General features: G+C 44.9%; 2 protein-coding genes across 4 annotated transcripts in view; both read right to left on the bottom strand.

Moving 5' to 3' along the window:
* Window positions 1-996, bottom strand: part of kirrel1b (kirre like nephrin family adhesion molecule 1b) — a 65,321-nt gene extending 64,325 nt beyond the window's left edge. Inside the window, 1 exon segment of the mRNA XM_031870642.1 lies at window positions 653-996. Coding sequence (XP_031726502.1) covers window positions 653-698 — 46 coding nt within the window. The 5' untranslated portion in view covers window positions 699-996.
* A 6,673-nt stretch (window positions 997-7,669) lies between these two features.
* Window positions 7,670-22,583, bottom strand: part of cadm3 (cell adhesion molecule 3) — an 82,218-nt gene continuing 67,304 nt past the window's right edge. The window contains exons 6-12 of one of the 3 annotated variants that reach the window (XM_031870742.1): window positions 20,098-20,268; window positions 19,380-19,470; window positions 13,806-13,978; window positions 12,688-12,909; window positions 12,197-12,217; window positions 9,962-10,087; window positions 7,670-7,860 (exon numbers count right to left, since the gene is read on the bottom strand). In XM_031870742.1, coding sequence (XP_031726602.1) covers window positions 7,742-7,860; window positions 9,962-10,087; window positions 12,197-12,217; window positions 12,688-12,909; window positions 13,806-13,978; window positions 19,380-19,470; window positions 20,098-20,268 — 923 coding nt within the window. In that variant the 3' untranslated portion in view covers window positions 7,670-7,741. The remainder of the gene's footprint in view (window positions 7,861-9,961; window positions 10,088-12,196; window positions 12,218-12,687; window positions 12,910-13,805; window positions 13,979-19,379; window positions 19,471-20,097; window positions 20,269-22,583) is intronic. The other 2 variants (XM_031870743.1, XM_031870744.1) reach the window with 2 other exon arrangements.

Raw genomic sequence — 22,583 nt, 5'->3', positions numbered from 1 at the left:
TAAAGCCAGGTGACCAGACGTGCATTGGATCCTCGCCTCATCAATCATCCCCCGGCTGGCAGGCTATGCGCAGTGTGTGTGTGTGTGTGTGTGTGTGTGTGTGTGTTTGTGCTAGCGCGTGAGCGTGCTTGTAACACATCCTCCTTTGACCCACACTGCGTTTGTTTGTGTCATCCAAATCTATCTATTCATGCGTTTCAAAGGTCACGTCAAAGCAATGTCGTGTGCAGATGCTCCACATCTCTTCTCACAAACGTGCAAAATGAAGAAAAATGAACGCGACGCGTCTCGCGTGTCTGAACTCTAAATGTCGTTTCTTTCTTTTTTCTCCCCCAGCAGAGCAAAGACCCTGAACACCCCACGACTCTTGTTTTCCCTTCAGCGCCTGTTGGTTTGTGATGATCAGGTCCAGGCAGCACAAATCTATAGCAACATAACACATTTACACACAAGCGCGCGCACGTATACACGCGTTGCCAGACATGGAAACGCACAAACACACGCGCTGCCAGAGCAGACAGAACGACACCCACAGAGCGCACAGACGCCCGCAGACAACAGGGTGAAGAGGAAGGGTAAAGGGAGAGACAATCCGGGCATTAACTAGAAAACTTTACCCAGTTCAGACAGAGTGTGTTTACACATATCTTACCTTGGTTCAGAGTGATCGCCAAAGTTATGATCCACAGGGCTGACATGGTTCAGCCGAGCGCATTCAGATTCCTCCCCACGGCTCTGCTTCCCCGAAAAGACACCATCAATTCCTCCCGACCGGGTGAATTTAACTGGAATCCTCTTTGAGTCATGAGAGTGAAAGAAGACAAATTTAGAGGATAAAAAACCTCTTCCTCTCTCCTCCTCTCCTTTCCTCTACTCGTTTCCTTCTTTTTCCCGTGCGTAAAATAAATCTGTCTCCACTTTTTTATTGTCTGTTCTCTCTCTTGGTTTCTCTGTCTGAGTGCCTTTTCCTCTCTGCGCTTTAGATTCCCATTCAAACATCCTCTCACCCTCTCTCTCTCTCTCGCTCGCTCCTTCTCTGCCCCCCCTCCTCTCATACAATCAGTAGCACACACCCCCTCCCTCCTCCACCTCCTCCACGCCTCCCCGCTCCAAATCTCTGTTTTGGACTCCAGTGGGCGCAACGAGAACTGCGTATGGAAACTTAAAATCATTCGATGATTTGATTCGATTGTTTTATTGCAAACATGTAACAAATTGCCTAGTTGGAAAACAATAATAACCAATACAAAGAACAGTAAACATAAACAGCAAAGTCTACATAAATTAAATAACTAAATACTGTATGTTTTTGTAATGAATGGAATAGGCAGAATAAGGTCCTTCTCTTTGCCATAAATAAATACAATTATAATCTTAATGTTTATCACATATGGTCTACACATAAATATTCACCTCACTATATTACTAAACAAAAACCTGAAATCATCAAGTGCTTTAAACTCACTTTAAACAGAATATTCTGGAGCAGATTGTCAATCTTTTATAATATTGAAATAAATGCCGTACAAAACTGTAGTGAAGTTGGGTTACGACATACATTAAAGGGCAGATAAGAAAATTGCAGATATATTATCATATGTCATATAACCCTTCAGGACTCCCTCTGTCGCCACTCGTAAACAAAAGACATGTTCGTACTCACCGCTGTTAAGCTAGCAGCTTACAGACGACTCTGTGCAGGCAGACAGGTAGCCCGTCCAATCATTACATTCAGGCCAAATTAAATGTATTGATTGCTGTCAGGATGTGAGTAGAACACAATTGTTTTTTAAATAAATTACCTACCCTAGCTTTAATAAATGGTCTCTTGCCAAACTTAGATTTTTCCAATTTTCTTATTAAGTCGTGAATATTCAAAGTCATAGAGAATCTATAAAAATCTATAATATGAAAGTAATCAGTTATTGTTTTTATTATCAGGCTTCTGAATTGTAGTGCTACTGTTTTGTACACCTTTGGATCACTAACTTAACCTTTATCGTCATTAAATTAAATCTTTTTTTTTATTATCTTACATGATTTTTTTTTTGCGCATTGCTATAAAACTGTTTTAGACATAATTTTTTAGTAGGAACTTACTCTCCGGCATTCAATAGCGTGTTTAAAGTGACTTCTTTTTAGGGAAGTTTGATGTCAGATCAATCATTTTCCATAAACGTCAAAGATCAATAGCTAATCAAGCGCTTATATTCTTACAAGATGACTTAACAGTCTGCAAATATAGCAATATGTTGCAGAAGATACATCTGGGGAAATAAGTGTTTTAATCCAAATTGTGCTGTATCTCCCAAATGAGATCAGTTTTGACACTGCACACCTTTGTAAGCACGTATTTTGTTCAGTTTTAATCAGATCCCTTTGGTGAAAACTGATAAAGTCTCAGCAATAAGCAAACTCTTGTTTTGTACATGGAATAAGTCGGTATACAAGAACAAGCCCTGCAAAAACAAGTCTTTTATCCTCAAACAGCTGGACTGAGTTATGGGTATCCATGAGGATTGTGACCATTTACACATATGGGAGGATTACCGAAAGAGCCTACAGGGCCCAGGGGCCCAAGGGCTCAGGAGACCCCTAAACCAGAGCTTCTGAGTGAAGTCGCTGTTAGTAACACTTCTTGTCGCATAGCTAAAGGGATTAGGCATCACTGTCAATAACAGAGCCCCAAAAGTCCTGAGTGAATAGATAAATATTCACTTTCTATCTATAGGACTTTGGTGTATTTTGTTAATGTGCTGTGATGTTTAATTGAGTGTTCCTGCGATGTACATCGTGTCTGTTGAGATACAAGTGAATTTAGTTTGTGCTGTTCTAGTATCATATGCACAATGTAAGTCTGATTATTAATCTTAATTAAGACTAGTATCAACATGTAGTAACAGTATTCTACAAACACAGTCCATACTGAAGGAGTGGAGGCAGGAAAAGATAAGAGGAACCAAGGATCTCAGAAAGAAAGACAGAAACATCCACAGACTAATGTATATGTTTTGTGTGTGAGAGAAAGAAAACATTATTAAATCACCGTTAGAAAATAATGAGATAAACCAACCAACCTGCTGAGTTTCAAAGGAACTTTCAATTCTTGCATTCCACTGCCCTCTGCTGGACATTGTCATTAACTGCATATAGATTTTAAGAACCTGTTACCAATTTAAAGTCTTACATTGAGTAGTTAATGGATTTGTGAGAGTATTTATCATGTCCATTATTCATTGAAAAGATAATGTTCACAGTCTTTTGTACAATAACTAACAATACTAGATGACTAATGCATACAGACTTCTGGAGATATTCATGAGCATATTTCAAGTGAGATTTGTTGTTTCCCTTTTGGAACAGAACATTTTAGTTGTTTGAGGAAATGCCGGGGTTGGTCACCGCAACAAGAAAAGGACCGATCCAGGCAGAAACCCGATCAACCTTCTGGACACGAAGAACCAATGACGAGACGGGTGAAATTAACCCAAATGCATGTTTATTGAAGTCAACAACTGAACTGGTATTTTACCAAAAAAAACAAAAAAAACAAGAAAAACAATTACTGTATGAACAATCCAACAGACGCAGACCCACCACGGCATGCGGTTGGGTCTCGCCTTGATGACATCATCAGCCATAGTACAAATTAACATACATGACAGCACTATTCCCATGTGATATGGATATTTATTCAAAAGGAAGACTTTTCACCCAAAATAATAAGTCTGAGAACAAAGACGCTGTTTCAGTCATCGAAATGATAACGTTTTAGTGAATGCAACACACGTAGGAGTGTCTCCGGGGTCTGTTTGGGTCGATTAATACACACCTCACACTCATACACAAACACACACACATATGCACAAATACACCAAAGTCACAGACGTCATGCCTGCCGTGCATACCCAGATATGTGTGTGGATGTGTATGTACCCAAAGTATGTGTGCTCAAAGTGTGTATGGTTGCGCTTGTAAGAGTATCCAGTAAAGGCAACACTATATACATGAAATTATAGAGGGAGAGAAAAATGGTTGTTGAAACAATAAAATGTGAAAATCAAATTTTCTAACCTCCAAGATTTGGAAAAATCTAATTTAAAAAAAAGAAAGACAATGATTATTAATTGAACTGAAAGAGATACATTTAAGATTATGCACACCTTTTACAAAACATAATTTAAAAATCAATTTGTTTATACTCCAAAAATAAAGCGATGACTGGCAGCTAGTGTGCGACTGCCTGAAGAGGAGTTGGTGAGAGTCGAGTGGTGGCGCAGGAGAGCTCGGTCTGACTGAAGGAAGCAAAGAAAAGCTGCTGTTTGCTGGCATCTGGTGACAGCTAGTCATTACTGCACTGACGCGGCGAAATATGAATTAGACGTCCCAATGTCAACGCCATTGCACCCCTACACCGGTTTGATGCGGCGGCGGTGGGGGAGCAGCAGAACGAGTCCTACTCCCTCAGTTCTCTCAGTATCATCCAGAGGGCTGCTGTGCCGAGGAGGTGCAGACGGGTTTAACTGGGACACGGTCTGTGTTTGCAGATCAGAGAGCAGCAGGGGGAGGTCAGTCGGGCAGACCGCCAGCTCTTGTCTCAGGAGAGATGCTTGTCGGCACTCCTCATCTCCAACGTTATCTACATTTCCAACCTTTTCTCATGCAAGCTACATGCTAGCCCATTAACTAAGACGAAGGACAGGACGATAAATTACAGGCAAATACAGGTCCATTCGTTTTTAAAAGACACTACACTTTGTTGAGTATGAGGCAGGTATTTCTTTTTCTCCATTCACAGAGCAGAATTAGACTGGGGTTAAAGGTCACTCTTCAAAGTGGACAAAGAGCTCTGTGAGACACAGCCCAAGTATCCTCTGGTCTGCAGACAAGAGTACTAACGCTGAAGGGTGTTGTAGAGCAAACATGGGAATAAACAGTGTTCTGAATTCTTTGAAATATTCAAATTGTCTGGTGCAAACAGTCTCCAACAGAACACTGGTTAAGCCAAGTTTACGACAGCGTCGCCCCTCCCCCTCCCCCAAATTCCAACCGAGAGCTCTAGGGGGGAAAAATACAGCAGCTGACCCTGCTTCAGGTCGCGTGACCCTTTGTAGTATAGCTAGCTTATCGACACACTAGCCGGGCCACTTGCTTTTTAAACTAGCTAGCTAGGTAGCAGCTAACAACAATGCGGGGAAAGGTACGAAAAGCACGATCCCTGAACGTTCCCAAAAAAGGGCGTGTACAAAAAAAAGCTATCACAGACATGATCGTCGAGAAGTAAACTGACAACAACAAATGGATTCCGCTCGAGAACACCGCCCAAAAAAAGTGCCGCAGAGAGCCATCAGCGCACGCCAGCAAAACCGAGAGACGCTACCTCTACTCGTACGTCTACGGACTCCGGAATGAGACGGAGACCAGCAAGGAGAACCGGACATCGATTAGAGATGAAGGGCGGGGAAGGAGTGATGAGAGGAGGAGAGACGGGGTGAAGGTGGATCAGGACGCAGACGAGATGATTGATTAAAGAATGGGAAGAAATGGACGAGTGGAGCGGAGGGAAGGAGACGGAAAAAAGAAAAAGAGAAGAGGACATTTACGTTCCTAAATGACTTTCTTCAGTGTTAGTGCTGCCCAGACTCCGGCTCGGGCACCTGGCCCACAAAGCCGAACCTTGGCATGCGTACAGTCTGGAGCCCAGAGCCTCTTAGTTAGATTGCAATCAATTTCCACGACCGGGCCAAGTGGAGCTTGCCAGCGCCGAGGCGAACTCCCAACCCTAATAAAACACCGTTCATTTATGGGAACCTTTTGCTAAGCTGGCGAATGATTCCTGCTTGCAATAACACTCTCTCACACACACACACACACACACACACACACACACACACACAGAGAAAGAAACAATAACAGAAAAGGTTTTTTGTTTTTTGCCAGGAAGTTTTGTTTGGCCCCGCAGTGGAAAGCAAGCCAGCATTTTCCCCTCCCAGAAGCAGCGACGGTGCCAGCTTCTTAGAGGAAGTCATGATGTCACTACTTAATGAATACAGCGCCAGGTGGCCTCGCCAAGACAAGCAGTCTGCTGCAGGGAGAAAGATGGCGGAGTGGAGCCAAGTGGAAGGAAGACCACGTGCGCCGGGGCCAGTGCTACTCCAGAAGAACTCCACCAAAACACTTTGACACCTTTTTTTTTCCGAAGCCGCGTTCGACCGAGGTTTTTTTGCTACAGTTCAGTGTTTGGGAGCAGAGGGCCCGACAAAGCAGGGAGGGGAAATGTTCGACACTTTAATGTGGCGCACGAGAAAAGAAAAGTAAAGAGACAAGAGACAGCATCAAAAACATGAACCTCAAAATGGAAAGAAACACAAGTCGGAAACATTGGATGTGTGGACTCCTGGACTAACACACCGACAGACACTGTAAACTGTTAACACTGACAGTAACACACTGAGACACCGACGAGAGAAAACCTCTCATAAGTCTCGAAAAACCAAAAGAAAAGAAAAAGAAATAAACAAAGAAGGAAAACATTCCTCGTACAAATATTTTGCAGTTAAGGTTAGTTTTCATCGCAACATCATCGTTGTTATTTTTATTTATTTTTTTCCCAGATATTGATAGTTTTGAACTCTGCATTTCCACGCATGTAATAAAAACAGGCAGGCTTTTTTTTTTTTCTTTGAGTATATGCGTCACTGTAATGCAGTAACAGACTGTATGAGATACAGGGAGATGTAGAGAGAGACAGAGAAGAGGGACAGAGGAAGGAGAGAAGAGAGAGAGTGTATTTACAGCACACCAAACATTTTTCTGTCAAGTAAAAAGAATGCTATATAATTCTATATATATATATTTATATATGTATACTGGAGCCCCTTGGCTTGGTAACGCAAGGCGGGGAATGCTATTGTTGCATGAGTGTTGCATGTTGTGTGATGCTGCGTTGTGGGAAATTCAACGGCTTGTACCAAGGTGTGTGGTTGACGCAGGAAGAGGTCCGATGGCGTGAAAAGATTAAACTGAGATGGAGGAGAGATTATGTTTGTCAGTAATAATTGACTTTGGATGGATTTGTCTGCCACCAGAGTGTTTACAGAGGGATACTGCCTTGTTAGATGGAAAGAATGAGGACAAACAAAAATGTTAAAAGACAGAGTCGGTTTGGTTTAAATGTTGAGGAGACGGGTTTTTGCGAGGTGTGACAAGTGAAGTATCAGCTCCGGGATGCCGGAATGTGAGTTACAATTTTGCTTTTTCGAGGCGCTGACAGTTAGAAGTAGGATACTTGTGTGAAAGTGTGTTAACGTGTCATTCGGAAAGAATTCAGACGTGTTAGTACAGAAGGAGGCTCGTGTTTGTTAATCTGGGCATCTACGAGCATTCAAGTCCGTGTGAGAAGAGTTTTCCCCCAAAACTGACTCGTGTATGTATGTGTGTGTGTGTGTGTGTGTGTGTGTGTGTGTGTGTGTAACTTCAGTTCATCCGTATGTCAGTGCAAATTCTCACTTCCCTGTATCAATGCAAAGAGGGTCGTACCAGCTGAAGCTCAACGCATCTCTTTATCCTGCCCTCAGTTCCTCCCCTCCCATCATCCCTCCGACCGAGTGAAGAACTGAAGCGTCGTGAAAACAAATGGAGGTTGTTTTTCTCCCCTCTCTCTCCCTCCCTCAGACCCACTCTTACTCCTGCCCTCTCCCCTAATCCACATCCTCCAGGTTCTCCTCCTCCCGTCCTCTGTCTAGATGAAGTACTCCTTCTTGTCCTCTGCTCCGGAGTGGCCTCCCTCTGCGTTGATGATGGCCGTGTCTGCGTCGGGGGCGTCGTCCGAGCCCTTTGCCTCGTGGGTCAGATACGTTCCTGTGGAAGGAGAGAGTCGAAGAGACGAGAGAGAGAGAGGGAGAGGGAGAGAGAGAGAGAGAGAGAGAGAGAGAGAGAGAGAGAGAGAGAGAGAGAGAGAGAGAAGGGAAGGAGAAATAAGATTGCTGAGGCAGTAAAAGTCAAACAGACAAACAGACAAAAGGCCACGGACTGTTATAAACAGTGGAGTGGCGAGATGTTCCAATATGATGTCTAAATTATAACTTCAGGTGCTTTTGATAACCTTTGATGCTTTCTTTTTCTCTATTGTTGTTGAATTATTATGTAGTAAAGCGTTCTCTAGTTTGTGGGAACGCTAGGACACAAAAAGTCCAGAGAACAAATAAAAAGAATGTGTTTATCTGGATACCATACAGGATTTGTCCATGGAGAGGTTTTTTTTGGGTCATAACTAAGTAAAAAGTCAGTTAAAGTCAAATTATTTTTATTTTTTATTTACCCACCAATCCTGTGTCTGCAGGTCCAAAGACATTTAGATGGATCGGTTAAAAACTGGGCTAAATTCAACTGAAAAGTGAACATTTTTAGACATCTATAGGTTATATATCAGTAGTTTTCACAGCATTTCAATGAATGTATTTCAATGTTTAGTTCAAAGTTAAATATATAATATAATATATTTTTTTGAAAACAGTTGAAACAGAGGTTACTCTAGACATCTAAAAGCTTTTCAGCCCAAGATATCGAGACGTCTTTCAAACTCCAAATCCACAAATCAGTACTTAAGTACTCCCAAAGCCCTCCAAAAGGGCTCCATCAAGCCTTTGTCATCCAAGTGAAACCCTGTCCCGTGTTTCAGGGAGTTGATATTCTCCAGGTGACTCTCTTCCTAAGATTCAAAGAGCAACTTCACGGCTTCTTTTTGCTGTTTTTAGACATATGCTTATTTTCATGTTCATACTTGTATTTTGGGTTATAGAACGTGTTAACATGCTTCAATGTTCATAAAACACTTTATTTTTCTCATATTGTCTGTCTGAGTATACCTGTATTAAACCTCCGTGTGCCTGTCTTTTTTTTCCCTGCAATACGGGACCTTTAACGAGATCCAAACTTTGGTAAAGACCTTGGAAAGTATTGCTTTGTGAGGACTATCCTCTGAGTGCACATATTGTTAGTTGTTTCATCGATTGCTTTTCTGCTTCATTAGTGAGAACTATCTGCATTTACTCTCACATAATGGCAATGAAATGACAGGGAATGACCCATTTTCATGTACTACGGTCCGTGTAATTGCTCGCTCCTCTGCTTGCCCCTGAACTCGTACACATTTAGTCACCAGACAGTGAGGAGCTTCACGCTATCACCCCCCAGATCCTACCCTCCTCTACACAGGTGCATTAACCAACCTGGAGGGAGTCACTAGGTGCAGCGACACGGACACGATCCCTCACAGACTCGGCATCTGTGGCCACAAGATGCCAAGTGTTCAATATTCTGGACCAGCTGTGGCGCACTGGGGCGGCGGGAGGTTGGCGAGTGTTTATCAACCGAGCCACCTGGGAGCTGAAACGCGTTTAGTGCCTTTTAAATTTCACCTGTCTCCGGCTGGAGCTGAGACATTTGAATTTGCTTTGTTCTTGTTTGTTTGTGTGCTTAAAAAGGGTGTTTTTGAGAACTGACTAAGAGTGAAACGAAAGACAAAGAAACACTGTTTTGTTGTCTCCCACGCACAGAGCACACGAGCAACAGGGAAACTAACCAACATCATGAACGGGAAGCGTTTCGGTCCAAATGCATCACTTTATTCCCAATATTTGACTTTATTTACTACGCTGCTGAAATCTCGCTAGCGTCAGGAAATCTTATCTCACAGGAAGCTGAACTAAAATGTATAAAAAGGCAATGAATAAACATTCACTTATTGTCTTTCATTCAATCTATGCTTTGAGAGTAGAATAGGTTTATGCACATATACGTATGAGCGCATTTGCATCTCCGTGCATTTGTATTCATATGCATGTTTGTACGTGTGAGATCCAATCTTGGTACGCATGTATCCATATTTATGCCAGTGTATCTCATGCATGCATGCATGAGTGCCTCCCCGTGTATCTGTGTGGGTGTGCGAGCAGGTGACCTTTGTGTCTGATGAGGTATCTGCCGAGGACGATGAGGAGGCAGAGCAGGATGAAGACGATAACGGCAACCACCCCTCCGATCACGGCGTGGTCCACACCCGAAGAAGTCGACATGGCTGTGGGGTCTTAAGAAGGAGGGTTTTGGGAGGGAGGGGAGAAAGGAGAGGAGAAATGGTAGTCGTGTAGTAAAGATAAGGGAAGGGGAGAATCGATAAGAAAGAAAGAGACAAAGAGCGATAAGAGCATGAGGGATAAATAAGTAGAGAGAAGGGAAAGAGAGACAGAGGTTTAGAGGGAGGAGGGGGGAGACGTATGAATATTGGTGGAAACGGGAGACAGATGATGAAAGGCAGCAGAAACAGAGAACGAGAGAGAGAGAGAGAGAATAATGGGGAGAGTGACAAGAGAGAAGGCAGAAAGAAAAGAACAGGGGAGCGGAGAAGACTTGTCAATATATAATACCCCGGCACAGCGGCAAACCTTCAGAAGACAAAGACAAGGATATGAAAAGAAAAAGAAAAAAGCCAGGCGAAAGAAAAAAGGGGGCCACCACGTCACCCTTCATTTAAGATTGTTCGTGACTAACATGCAACAGGATTGCAAAGTGTACCCACCAAGTCCCACCAAGTCCCGAGCACTTGTAAGGACCTTGTGGGAACAAAGGCTGCTGATGTCGGGTGAACTCACTGCCCCCTTTTGTGCTCTTCTGTGGACTAAGACGCTCTGAAAACACTCAGTCGAGAGGAATCCGAGGCTGGATTAACAAACCAGGGAATGTGGGGCAACTGCTCCGGCACCCCAAAAGCCCCCCCGATTCTGATTCTGTGAGCATTTGATTCAATCGTCTGCGAGTTTAATCCAGCCACGGCGGATCCCAAATTATAAAGACAGTAAACTCAAGAATATTTTCTGAAAGTTTGGTTAACAATTGCCGTCCGACAAGCTGAAAATAAGACCCCCCCCCCCCCCACCCCCTTTTTCCTCGTCTCTAAAAGGCTGCAAGTTTTTCACCCGACAGCAGAGATTTGATATTTTCAGTTTGCCTCACTTCAGCCACTTTAGCTACTCGCCCCTCAGAGGAGAAAGCAATCTATGCAGAAATAATTTGATACATCATTTATGCCGCCTGACTTTTCAAACCGGATCAGACGCTGGGTGTCATTTTTGAAAGGCACAACCGTAAAAATAGACTTTTTTTTTTTTTTTTTTTAAAGACGGAATGTAAAAGAAAAGGAGTTGGAAAGAAGAGACTGCACTTTGTGAATGTTTGAGGGGTCAAACCAATGTGAAGGGAAAAGGACTCAACCGGGCATATGGGGAAACAGCTAGCTTATACACCCAACAGCCCCTGACAAGCAGAGAAATGAAGGCCAAACTGAATCTGAAGAGGGAAGGAACACATTACAACCAGCTGGGACACAAAATGATGGACTGAACGGCCAATTTTGGAGGAAAACAGTCACATTTCAGCCAGTTAGCGAAGTGAAGGGGCATGACAACAGCCAGCCAGAGGCCAGCCACAGACAGAGAACAGAGAGAAGAGGGGAGGGGAGGGGTGGTGGGGAGAGGGGAGACTCTGAGCACCAGTCAGAATGAGACACACACACACACACAGAAAGTCAAACACACACACACACTCTGGCCGGCCGGCGTGGAGGTGAGAGGGGCATGCTGACGAGGCGAGACTGAGAATGAGCCCATAAATCCTGCTGTCAGCATCAAAGGAAAGCAGACAAGACCCAAGAACACCTCGAAGCCCGGAACCCCCACCCCACCCAGCACACACACACACACACACACACACAGACACAGACAGACACAGACACAGAAAAAAACGCACAGATATAGAGACACACACAAAGAGGAAGTGGAACACTGTGTATATGACTTGTACCACTTAAGGGGTCATGCTCGTGTGTGCGTTGATAGATGTTAGTGCCCAATGTGAACATGTGTGTGTGTGTGTGTGTGGGGGTGCATGTGTGTGTGTTTTGAGCCTGTGTCTGAATGTATGGGCAACAACAAAGCATTACGTGGGCAGCAGTGTGAAATATTCATCCCTCCGCTCTGAAGTTCAAAGTGTCCCTTTTTTTTGTTTTTTTTCCAGAGTGACAGCAAAAACAGACAGAGCTACAGACAGTCAGACCTACAGGTCCACAGACAGACAGACAGGTGGACGAAAAGTGAGAACGACAGAAAGTCAGAACGACAGATGACTGGTGGAAAAGTTATACCTGCACTGTTGTCGGCAGCATCTTCTCAAGTGGATGAGTAGATGGGTTGTTTGACGTTTAGATTGATGGATGAGTGGATGGATGGATGGATGGTTGGTGAGACGAGTGGAGGAGTGTGTGTTTGGCGGGTTCGTGGGTGGGGTTAGGGATTATCAACAGGAGGAAAGAGGAAAACAAGAAAAATAAAGACATGAAACAGCTGTGAAACGGGCACACGAATGCACTTTTCCTTCATTGTGCTTCTGCAATTCTTCTCTCGCTGTCAGCTTTGAGTATGTGTCTGTGTTTGCGAGTGTGTTTGTGAATGTAAAACAAACTCCCAGTATCCTTGACTGCTACACGATGCAAGCACAGTTTGTGTATTGAGAAGGAAAAAAAAGAAGCAAAGTAGTAGCTTGAATGGTGTTTGTTTTTCCACTCCATTACTAAGCTTCTCGCATCTCTTTTGTTTGCAATTGTGTGTGCAAGTGTGTAAACTCAGATGGTTTTACCTGTGAAAGTGTAAACTCCATCCAGCCGGACGGAAACTGAGGGAGTAAGGGAGGAGAATGGGGAGGGGGAGGAGGGATTGCCGGTGGACGGAGCGATGCTCGCGGAGGAAGGGGGAGGAGGGGAGGAGGAGGGAGAGAGTGGCAGGTCGGGGAAGAGGGCGTTGGAGAGGGTGGTGGTGGAGAATTCGGAGATGGTGGTCGACGCGTCAGCCGCGGCGGGGTCTGGGGAGGAAGAGGTGGAGGGGGAGGTGGGGGTGAGGTCAGGAGGGGAGGAGGAAGTGGAGGTGGAGGTGAGGTCAGGAGGGGAGGAGGAAGTGGAGGTGGAGGTGAAGGCGAGGTCAGGAGGGGAGGAGAAAGTGGAGGTGGAGGCGAGGTCAGGAGGGGAGGAGGAAGTGGAGGTGGAGGTGGAGGCGAGGTCAGGAGGGGAGGAGAAAGTGGAGGTGAAGGTGAGGTCAGGAGGGGAGGAGGAAGTGGAGGCGAGGTCAGGAGGGGAGGAGGAAGTGGAGGCGAGGTCAGGAGGGGAGGAGGAAGTGGAGGTGGAGGCGAGGTCAGGAGGGGAGGAGGAAGTGGAGGTGAGGTCAGGAGGGGAGGAGGAAGTTTGAACAGAGCTGGAGCTAGAGAAGACGTCATGAGGAGAGGAGGTTGGGGGGGAGGAGGTGGAGGAAGAGGGAGAGGTTGGAGGGTCGAGGAGGGACAGGGTGGTGTCTGGGGAGTCTGGGTCCAAGGGATCTTGGAAGGAGGAGGAGGAGGCATAGGAGGAGGATGAGGAGTGGGAGTGGGAGAGAGCAAGCAAAGCGCAAAAATGGCCACGGATCGAACGCACGGGACAGATAATAGTGAAAGGGAAAAAAGCGCAAGAACGAGCGAAAGCAGTTGGATGGCAAGCGGTGGCGTTGGTGATGGTGGCGCGGTTGGATGAGAAAAAAAAACAAAAATAACGGGAGGAAAGAAACGAAAGAAAATCAGAAGAGAAAAAAGATGGAAGTACAAGCAAAAGCCACAACAATCGACAGAAATAAAGAAACGTGATGAAGAAAAGTAAAAGAAGAAGACATCCCCCCTCTTCCCCACCACACATTATTCATTCTTCCTTCCCGCTGTTCACTTTTCATTATTACCTTGCACCAGGAGTGTGTACTCCCCCTGGCTGTTCCCTATACCATTGTCGGCAAGGCAGAGGTAGACGCCATTATCTGATTTATTGAGCCTCTCGAAGTGCAAGAAAGCACCGTCGACTTTGGCCATCGGGGGGAGCTCTCCGTCCTTCTTCTCCCATATGAAGGAGGTGGGCCTGTTGGGACAGGAGAGAGAAAGAGAAGACATGAAGAATGAGTCCTGAGTTGAACTGTACATGCTCTGCAAATTCAAAAAATAAATAAAGAAAGAAGTATACTAAGTAAAAGTAAAAATCAAAAGAGGGGAAGGGAGCGATGACAAGCGCTGCAGGACAAAGAAAACAAATGATGAAATGATCAAGGGTGAGGTATAAATTGAAAGAAAAGAAATGGTTGGAAGGGAGGGGAGGCTTGGAGGAATGAAGACGGAGAAAAGAAAAGATGAAACCAGGGGAGGAGAGAAAGTGATAACAAATAAGAGAAAGAGATGGATGTTGCAGTAAGAAAAGAAGGGACTGAGGGAGAGAATGAACGATGGACAGAGTTGAGGAAAGTTGTAGCAGCAGACGGTAAAAAGTGGGAAGAAAAAAGGAACGATGAAGAAAATGATGGAAAGGAGGACGGGGCTGGGAGGAGTGGCGCAGCTGGAAAAAAAGAAAAGTGATTAAAAGAGATGGAGGGAGAAGAAGACAACAGAACGAAGATCAGCATTTCAAATCAGCCTGCGTTAAAAAAAAAGAAAAAAGAAAATCCATTCTGCATAACAGATTGTGTATGAGAGAGATAGCGAGACGTGTCTTGATAAAAGAATCAATTATGTAAATGTACGAGTCCTTAAGGGCTGTACAGTAATTACAAAGACGGGGAGACTGAAACGGGGACAGACCTGAATGGGCCGGACTGATTAATCGCTCTTGGAAATGTGGAAAAAAAACCTCAGCGACACCTAAAGGTGCAATCTGTAGACTCGTGATGGAGGCCAGGTGGCCTTTTGTGCTTGGAAAGGCACGAACAATACATCTCTAAGACCAATATCTTAAATTCCAGTTAGATGTTTCTAAAAATTCAAATAATTCTGTCTGTTGATGCTGCCAGGCAAAAATTGAAAGCTAATGAGAAACATGGTCTGCTCCCTTGACACCTGCTGCTGAGCAAACACTTGGGAGAGTGTGGACTTTAGTATGAAGCTCAAAGATTTTGAATACGTGTCTTTTTTAGGAATATAAATCTTAAAAATGCTGAAAAAGAAGAAAAGGAAGCGCTGCAGCGTTCAGTTAGCTGTCCTGAGGCAAGTGAATTTTAAAGCCATGAAGTTCAAAACAAGCATGTCATGGTCATGTTTGGCTACATCGTCTGGTTACCTGCAATATAACGGAGTCAGCTGTTGTATTCCACCGCCTCCAAATGTTGGATAATATGCAATTAACTGAACAATTAACTTCGCATTCACAGGCAGTAACTGGTGCAGCGTTATTATACACATAATGCTCAAAAGTCAATCGCTGTATTACGGCAGGTGGTTTAAGTGCGGGAAGCTGATTGGTCAGACCGCGCTGATGATTCCCACCATGCATGCCTGTCTAAACATCTGCGTTTGTATTCATGGCTACGAGCTCTAGGTGGAAGCTTCTCAATTAGCACGCATGCATTAATAAACACTGCACAAAAGTCATGATACGCTTGAAGATATTCGTTATTGCAATTATGGGTACTTTGGAGGTGCATATTCCTCCCTCTCCCAGCTGTAATTATTATCACGGTAAAGAATGCGCTGTTGGGTGTTTTTGCTAAATTGTAACACTTATTTCTACCAACAGTATCTGTTGTGTGATCAGGTCTTTTTACAGTTAGAGGTTATTGAAGGATGGAGCTGGTATTACGTTATATTCTTCTTCCTGTCTGAGCCACTCAGTCCCAAGGCCGTTGGTTCCAGAAGACGGACATATTTAAAGCTGCTCTCGTCAATCTTTTTATAAAACAATGGATGAAATGACTAATCGTCCGACTCCGCGCTTCATCTCAGTGGAGTGTTTCAGCTTTTCTCAGCTCTTGCTTTTACAGCTCGCAGTTTAATGTTAATGTTGCTCCGTGTCTGCCAGCTGGGTAAATAAACAAGCCCCTGTTTGCATACTCGTCGGCTATAAACACTTTTATAAGGTGATAGAATGTGTTGTTTACAACATGTTGCGCTGCCCCTATGTGGACAAAAGCATGAATTATTGTATCTTTTCAAAAGAGGGCGTACTATGTTCTTTTAAAAGAGCTGAGAACTAGCAGCGCTAACTCAAACAGGAGCACAAATAGTGCTTTTGTTGGGGGGACTATTTTGAGCTGCGGATTAATACACGTTCGGTTGCACTAGTGACAGCCTATAAATAAAATAAACCATCATAACAACAATCATCGAGTGCCATAATGTGTCTCACTGATGAGTTTGGAGCAGAATAAACTTCATTAGACTTTAACTACTGAGGCAATACTTCTCTATTGGGGTGTCGCGATATTCCGGCATTGACCATAACTGTCACATTTAAAAACGAAGAATGACATCATGTTGATAATACACATATGTTAATATCATGTAAAAGAATCATTTTACATATACAGTTATGATTACAGACTATCCACATTATTTTTGTAACAAAATAAACAAAGGACAAGATCAATATAACTGGTAGCATTATCATTATTCTGTCGCCAGATATCACGACTTCCTATGGCCCCGATGACCGTTTAGAGAAAGTCTGACATTGTGAGTAATACATTCCTTGTTCCTGGTTTTGGCCCTTCGTGGGATTTGTTAACAGCGAGAGAAATATAGCATGTGGCCTTATCCTGTTACAGGTTGCAGATTACTGTAATCCTGTTACATGTTACCTGCCGTATTCTAACCCTGGTCATGACCTTGCTCACGCGAGGAAGCTTGCACGCAATACATCTCCGTTATGCAAAGGCTTTTTAACTTCAAAATGTAAAAAGTCTCGGTTAAATGATTCAAGCTCAGAGATGTGATGCAAGCACTCCCGGGCCGTGCTGATGGAATAAACGGGAAATATAAAAAATAATGTCGAGCACAAATTCCTTTCTCTTCTATTAGAAAGCTCTTGCTGCCGGGCGTCAAGGAAACACAGTATTGAATTTGATACGGTAAGTTATTCTTTTGAACCTGACGGGATGTGACCACGGAGAGAAAATAGTGTGTATCACGGAATGGAGTGTGACGTTCGGTGAGTTTGATTGGGGAGGGCAGCTCGAGGGGAGGAGAGGGATCTGAGTGGCTGGGCGTGCCGTGTGGAAAGGTGTCGTCGCGGTGATTGGGTTTTGACTGACAGCTCCGGGGGCAACCTGTATCTGATTTGATTGGACACTAGATCATCCACAAGCGGCGGTGCACACAGCTGAACGTGGTCCCCTTCTCTAGCATGCGTACACACGCACACACACTTTCTCTCCCTCTCTGACTTAGTCATTCGTTGCTTGTCACCAAATCTTACCGTCTCCTCTCCGCCCACGCTTCTCTCCGCTTCCCTCCATCTCTCCGTCTCCTGTCGGTTTGTTTTCTCTCCCCCTCTACCTCTCTACCTCTCCTTGCCTTGTCATTTGTTTTTTTTTTGCAGCGATCTCAGTTTCTCTTTAGCCTTATTTTTCCTTTCTACATACAGCCTCTGCCACTCAGTGTACACTTTATATAAAACCCTCTCTGTGTATCCGGATCCCAGCGGGAGCTGAACCCTGGCACTGCCAGGGCCATTTTGAACTACAGAGAACCATTCATTAGCATTGAACATGACTACGTTTCGTATTGAACAGACATAATTCACTGGCCACTTTCATCCACAAATAAATACATTACAGCATAGAGGTGGTCCCCGTGGGAATTGAACTCCGGGCCGCAGCACACTGTTCACGCCTTGCTTTTCTGCTGTCGATAACTTATCGACTCCCTTACTGCCTGTTAAAGCACGTTCATGTCATGACAGCCACCTCCTCATGCCCCGCCCCCTATCTGTTCCACCTGCCAATCAAACTAACCGGCTAGTCCTATTCCTCGCCACTCCTGTGATGAGCCGACAGGGGAGGAGAGAGGGGAGAGGGTGACAGGAGAGCAGAGCTGGAGGGAGAGGACGAGGAGGCGGGAGGGGGAGTTTAGGGGGGGGAAAGGTGCGAGGGGAGATAGAGCAGAGTTATAGGATAGGACGGGGAGAGGAGGAGGGCAAGGAGGCATCGTGACAAGACGGAGAGGAGCGAACGAGTCGTGAGTGACACGGCGGCGGAGAGATAACTGATGATGGAGGGAGGCAGGGAGAGGAGAGGAGAGGAGAGGAGAGTGGATCGATAGGGCTGGCTGGCTGAAGGTTCATCTATAATGCAGAAAGGCCACGGGGAAACAGTGCATTTGGGTAGGCAGGATTTAAGACGGGGAGGGTTGCAGGTTGTTGTGTCTGTGAGTATCGGAGTTATTGTGTACACACTGTATCAGTGGACACGCGAGAGCTTGTACAAGCAGATGTTTTTTTTCCGCTAACGGCGCCCATGTGTGTGTTTGTGTACGTGTTATGTTTGAACAAGTGCTTTCTTGCAAGAGAGGATACGAAACGAAACGTGGCGATGCGTAATTTGACACTTTTTTTCAGTCTCTAAATGTGTGTGTGTCTGCGTCTTCATATGCTGGTCTAAAGGGCCTCTGGAAATCTACTGAGACCCTCTGGGGCAAGGACAGCAACACCCAGCCTGCTCTGTTTATTAGAGTCAGGGCTTCCATCAGTACATTAGTAAGAGCGAAAAAGGCCTGTGAGAGAGGAAGCACTGCCCTTGTATAAATGATAGTCTATCGGGTAATTCACTCGGCATACGAACAATAGTGGTTCAAGAGATGGAGCTGAAAGATGATACGGGCCGTGAAGAGGCGATAAAAAGGCTACAAGCAATGTGAGAAAGACAGTTACATAAATCCTAACCTGACTGTCCATCAGGAACTATCCTCACCAGAAGAATCTGTGATTATGTTTGAATAATCAAAGATACCGACCTTGCGTCGTCCTACGAATAAGCGAAGGTGGAAGTAGCATGATGTCATAGCATCTCATAAAGTGTGGGACCTTGACACCAACAGCCAAAGACGGTTTCTTCTAACCGCGAGCCGAACCTTCACCAATCAGGTGGTTAGTTAGTTGCTTAAACGTAACCAGACCTTGAGCATGGAGGTGGCAGGTCAGAATAAAACCGAGTCAACACTTCACTGAAGCTCAATTGTGAATTACATTTGCAACGTTCACCATACAGATTTGCCACATGAACCACTGTTGTGCTGCTGTGGCTGTGGCATACAGAATGTACCACGTGTACTATTAGGTCGTCTTTCTCGTCAGTGGAATGTGAGCATGAGAGGAAGAAAGTCTCGCAAACTGCCTGAAGTTATATTTAAGTAAAAAACACTAGCTAATGAGTGTCAGTCGGCAGGAGACTGTGTATATGTGCAAGGGTGCCTGTGGTGTCTACATTGTGTGTTTGACAGTGTGTATGCATGCACACAGGCAGACATGGTGTGAATGAGACGTGCGTGTGTGCGTTCCTTACTCGGGGTTGGCGTTGCCCGAACACTTAAGATGAAACTTCTCCCCCTCTCTCGGCAGATTGCTCTCAGGCACGATCTGCGCGTTAGGGGAATCTGTAAGTGGAAGACAAACACACAGAGACACAGAGACACACACACGCGCACACACACACACACAGACATTATAGTTACATAACACAGGACTCATAAGCGCGCAGACGGGAACTGACAGTCTCATTCATCCCCGTCTGAAATCTACTCCCATCTGCATCCTGTAGGCGTCCCCGTCTCTCTGCCTCCCACCATGACATAACCCCCTTACACAACGACATCACTTTCCCTCAGCGATGCAGCGCTGCCGCCTCGCCCACAGGGTGGCAGCACCTACACAGACTCCGACGTGGCTCCATTTATGGTTTTCATTTCAGATGATAAACCTGCTCCTCTTATTCACAGTGACTCAAGTCTGATCAGGTGCGCCAGCAGAGGAAGGTTAAATTCCTGCGCGGTCATTATTACAGGTAGCTGATGTGAAACTATTGCAGCAGAGATCAAATCGCAAAGGAGGAAAATGTGACTCCGCTGCCTAATAAAGGAGAATAGCAAAGGTGGAAATATTTAAAAAATAAAGGCAGCAGTTTGAGGTTTAACTTTGCATCTCCCCTCTCACGTCCGTCTGTCCTCTACTCCCCCAGCATCCTCTGTGACTCCTCTCCTCCCCAATTTCCCCGGTTGACTCACACAACACCCGCAGAGCACGCTCGCTCCTCTTGTCCCCCGGCGCGAGAGAGGGATGGTCTACGGCGCAGGTGATGAGGGCGTTGTCGTCGCTGCGGCTCACGTCCAGGGTGAGCTTGCTGCTCACGTTGTACGTGGGATCGTCTGGAATGGACTCCACCACGTTTGGACTTCCTGAGTTGGAGAGGGATGAGAGAGGGGGGGAGGGACAGTCAAGAGGAAGGTGTCTGCAGCTTAACCAGGGACACTATCAACACCAGTACAACGCAGACACACACACACACAAATACACTCATACACTAAGGCACGTACACTAAGGCACCGAATAAGGTTCCTTTACTGTAATTAGGATGGTTTAATGTTGTAGAACTGTGCAGAGCTGCAATGACCTCCATTTGTTCCAATTAAATGAAGAATGCCTTCTGTGCGGTTACCTTGTGCCCCTGGGTGTTTCGCACGGCTATCTGTCATTATATGCCACAGACTCTGTGCGTCTAACAGTGCATTTACTCACATTTCTAGAGCAATATCACACCTTTTCTCTCACTGCTCAGTGCTGACTCATCCGATGGTGTACACACAAATGTTTTATCCAATAAAATGCCATCACGGATTTTAGGAGGACCCTATAAGCTATAAAACCTGCAGATCCATCTTTGCCTTCAAGGTAACTAGGACTAGGAGGCAGGAGCCACATGAGGTCTGAGGTGTTCATTCATTTCTCTCTTTTTGCCAAAAAAATGTTTGGTTTAGTGTTGAGACAATTAGTAGATCAACATAAAATGTATCAACAAGTTTTATGATTCATTAATGTGTTGTAAAGTTATTAATTTAGCTTAACCTCCAGCCTCTTAAAAACGTGAGCGTTTACTGCATTTCTACGTTTTATATTGAATATCTTTAGCTTTTTTGAACTGAAGTGATTTGAAAACACCACCTTGGGATCTGAAATCATTACGATGGGCGTTTTCCTCTCTTTTCTGATATCTTACAGCCTAAGCTATTAATCTATTAATCAAAAAGCTCATCTTGAGACAGCCGTTAGCTGCAGCCCTTAATATGCTCCATTTCCCAAAGTGCTGTGATTTTGGTCGAATTGACTTAAACGTACGCATGCGTGACAGGGTCTAACTAACAACTCCAGACTGTGTGAGAACAGTTTAATACGGTCAATAAAGTTATCACATCCTGTCAGTCGTGCACTCTGCCACAACATCCTTGTCCGTGAGGAAACACGGACAGAGAAGATGTCCATCTCACAGCTCCTTCACGGCATAAGCTGCAAAAGTCAATGTTGCATGTTGTTAGCTCCTAATGGCAGCCAGAGTGAACTGAAAATTTCAGTTCCCTCAGTACCCAGAACTCCTGTAATGTAGCATCAGTAAACTGCTCACAGCACGCTCGTGTTTTCTAACCAGGCCAGCCTGTGATGTTTCATGCAGAAGGACACCAAAGGGACGACAGAGGCCAAAGATCTAATGTTGCTTAGTCCAGCTTTCTTTGGACTCACTTGCTGTTGCTTAGGAGACAGCTCGTATTTCGTTCACTGAGTACGAGGAAGCAACTAAACCCGAGCACAGAATCTTATTTTGTTTTTGGGCAAATAACGAGAATCTACAGCATCTTAACGGCAATCTGTTGCAGCCATGCTTGTTTCTTTTTTAGAGCGATGAAACAGGTCTGTTTTTATGATGTAATATTGTGCACAGATTGTCACATTGAGACGTTTTACATTTGATGTCGTCTTCGCTTTGCATTTTTTTTTAGCAGTCTGTGCAGGAGGAAGAGAATAAAGGAAGAGCTGTGCAGGTGCTAGCGGGTCTGTGGGCCAGCAGCACCGGAGTTACACCAAGTATGAAAGCATCAACACAGCGGAGACTGTCATCCGGATCTCGCACTCTATTGTAAGAAAAGAAAAAAAACATAAAAGTGGGTGGTCGGACCGTGAAAGTGGTTGGTGAATCTTGGAAAGTGGACCAGAACCTTATCACTTTCTCTTGCGTGGAGTGACACACACACACACACACACACACACACACACACACACACACACACACACACACACACAGACACAGACACACTCGGGCTTGCACACACAAGCATGGGCACATGTAGGTCAAGCTTATGAATAACATATACACAGAGGAGACAGAGATAATGGCAGGGGAGAAGATTGGAAAACACGCTTTTTCCTCTGTCTCAATCTCAAACACACAGATATCACAGAGACAGAGACAGACCCCTCCTCCCCCTCCCCCCTCCTCCTCCTCCTCCTCCTCCTCCTCCTCCTCCTCCTACAGAGAACTCTTCTAATACCACTGCATCTAATGACATCACTCGTTTTATTACCATAACCAGTCCTCTGACCTGCAGAGAAAATTAGTTTACCTTCCAGGTGCATTTCAATAATCCTACGCCACTCAGAGGAGTCCTTTCGTCCGTCTCTCTCTCTCTCTCTCTCTCTCTCTCTCTCTCTCTCTCTCTCTCTC

Source organism: Anarrhichthys ocellatus, unplaced genomic scaffold (genome assembly GCF_004355925.1).
Source record: "Anarrhichthys ocellatus isolate YVR2014 unplaced genomic scaffold, GSC_Weel_1.0 scaffold54, whole genome shotgun sequence".
NCBI lineage: Eukaryota > Metazoa > Chordata > Actinopteri > Perciformes > Anarhichadidae > Anarrhichthys > Anarrhichthys ocellatus.
Note: the sequence above shows the minus strand (reverse complement) of the source record. Positions and strands in the feature narration are given on the sequence as shown.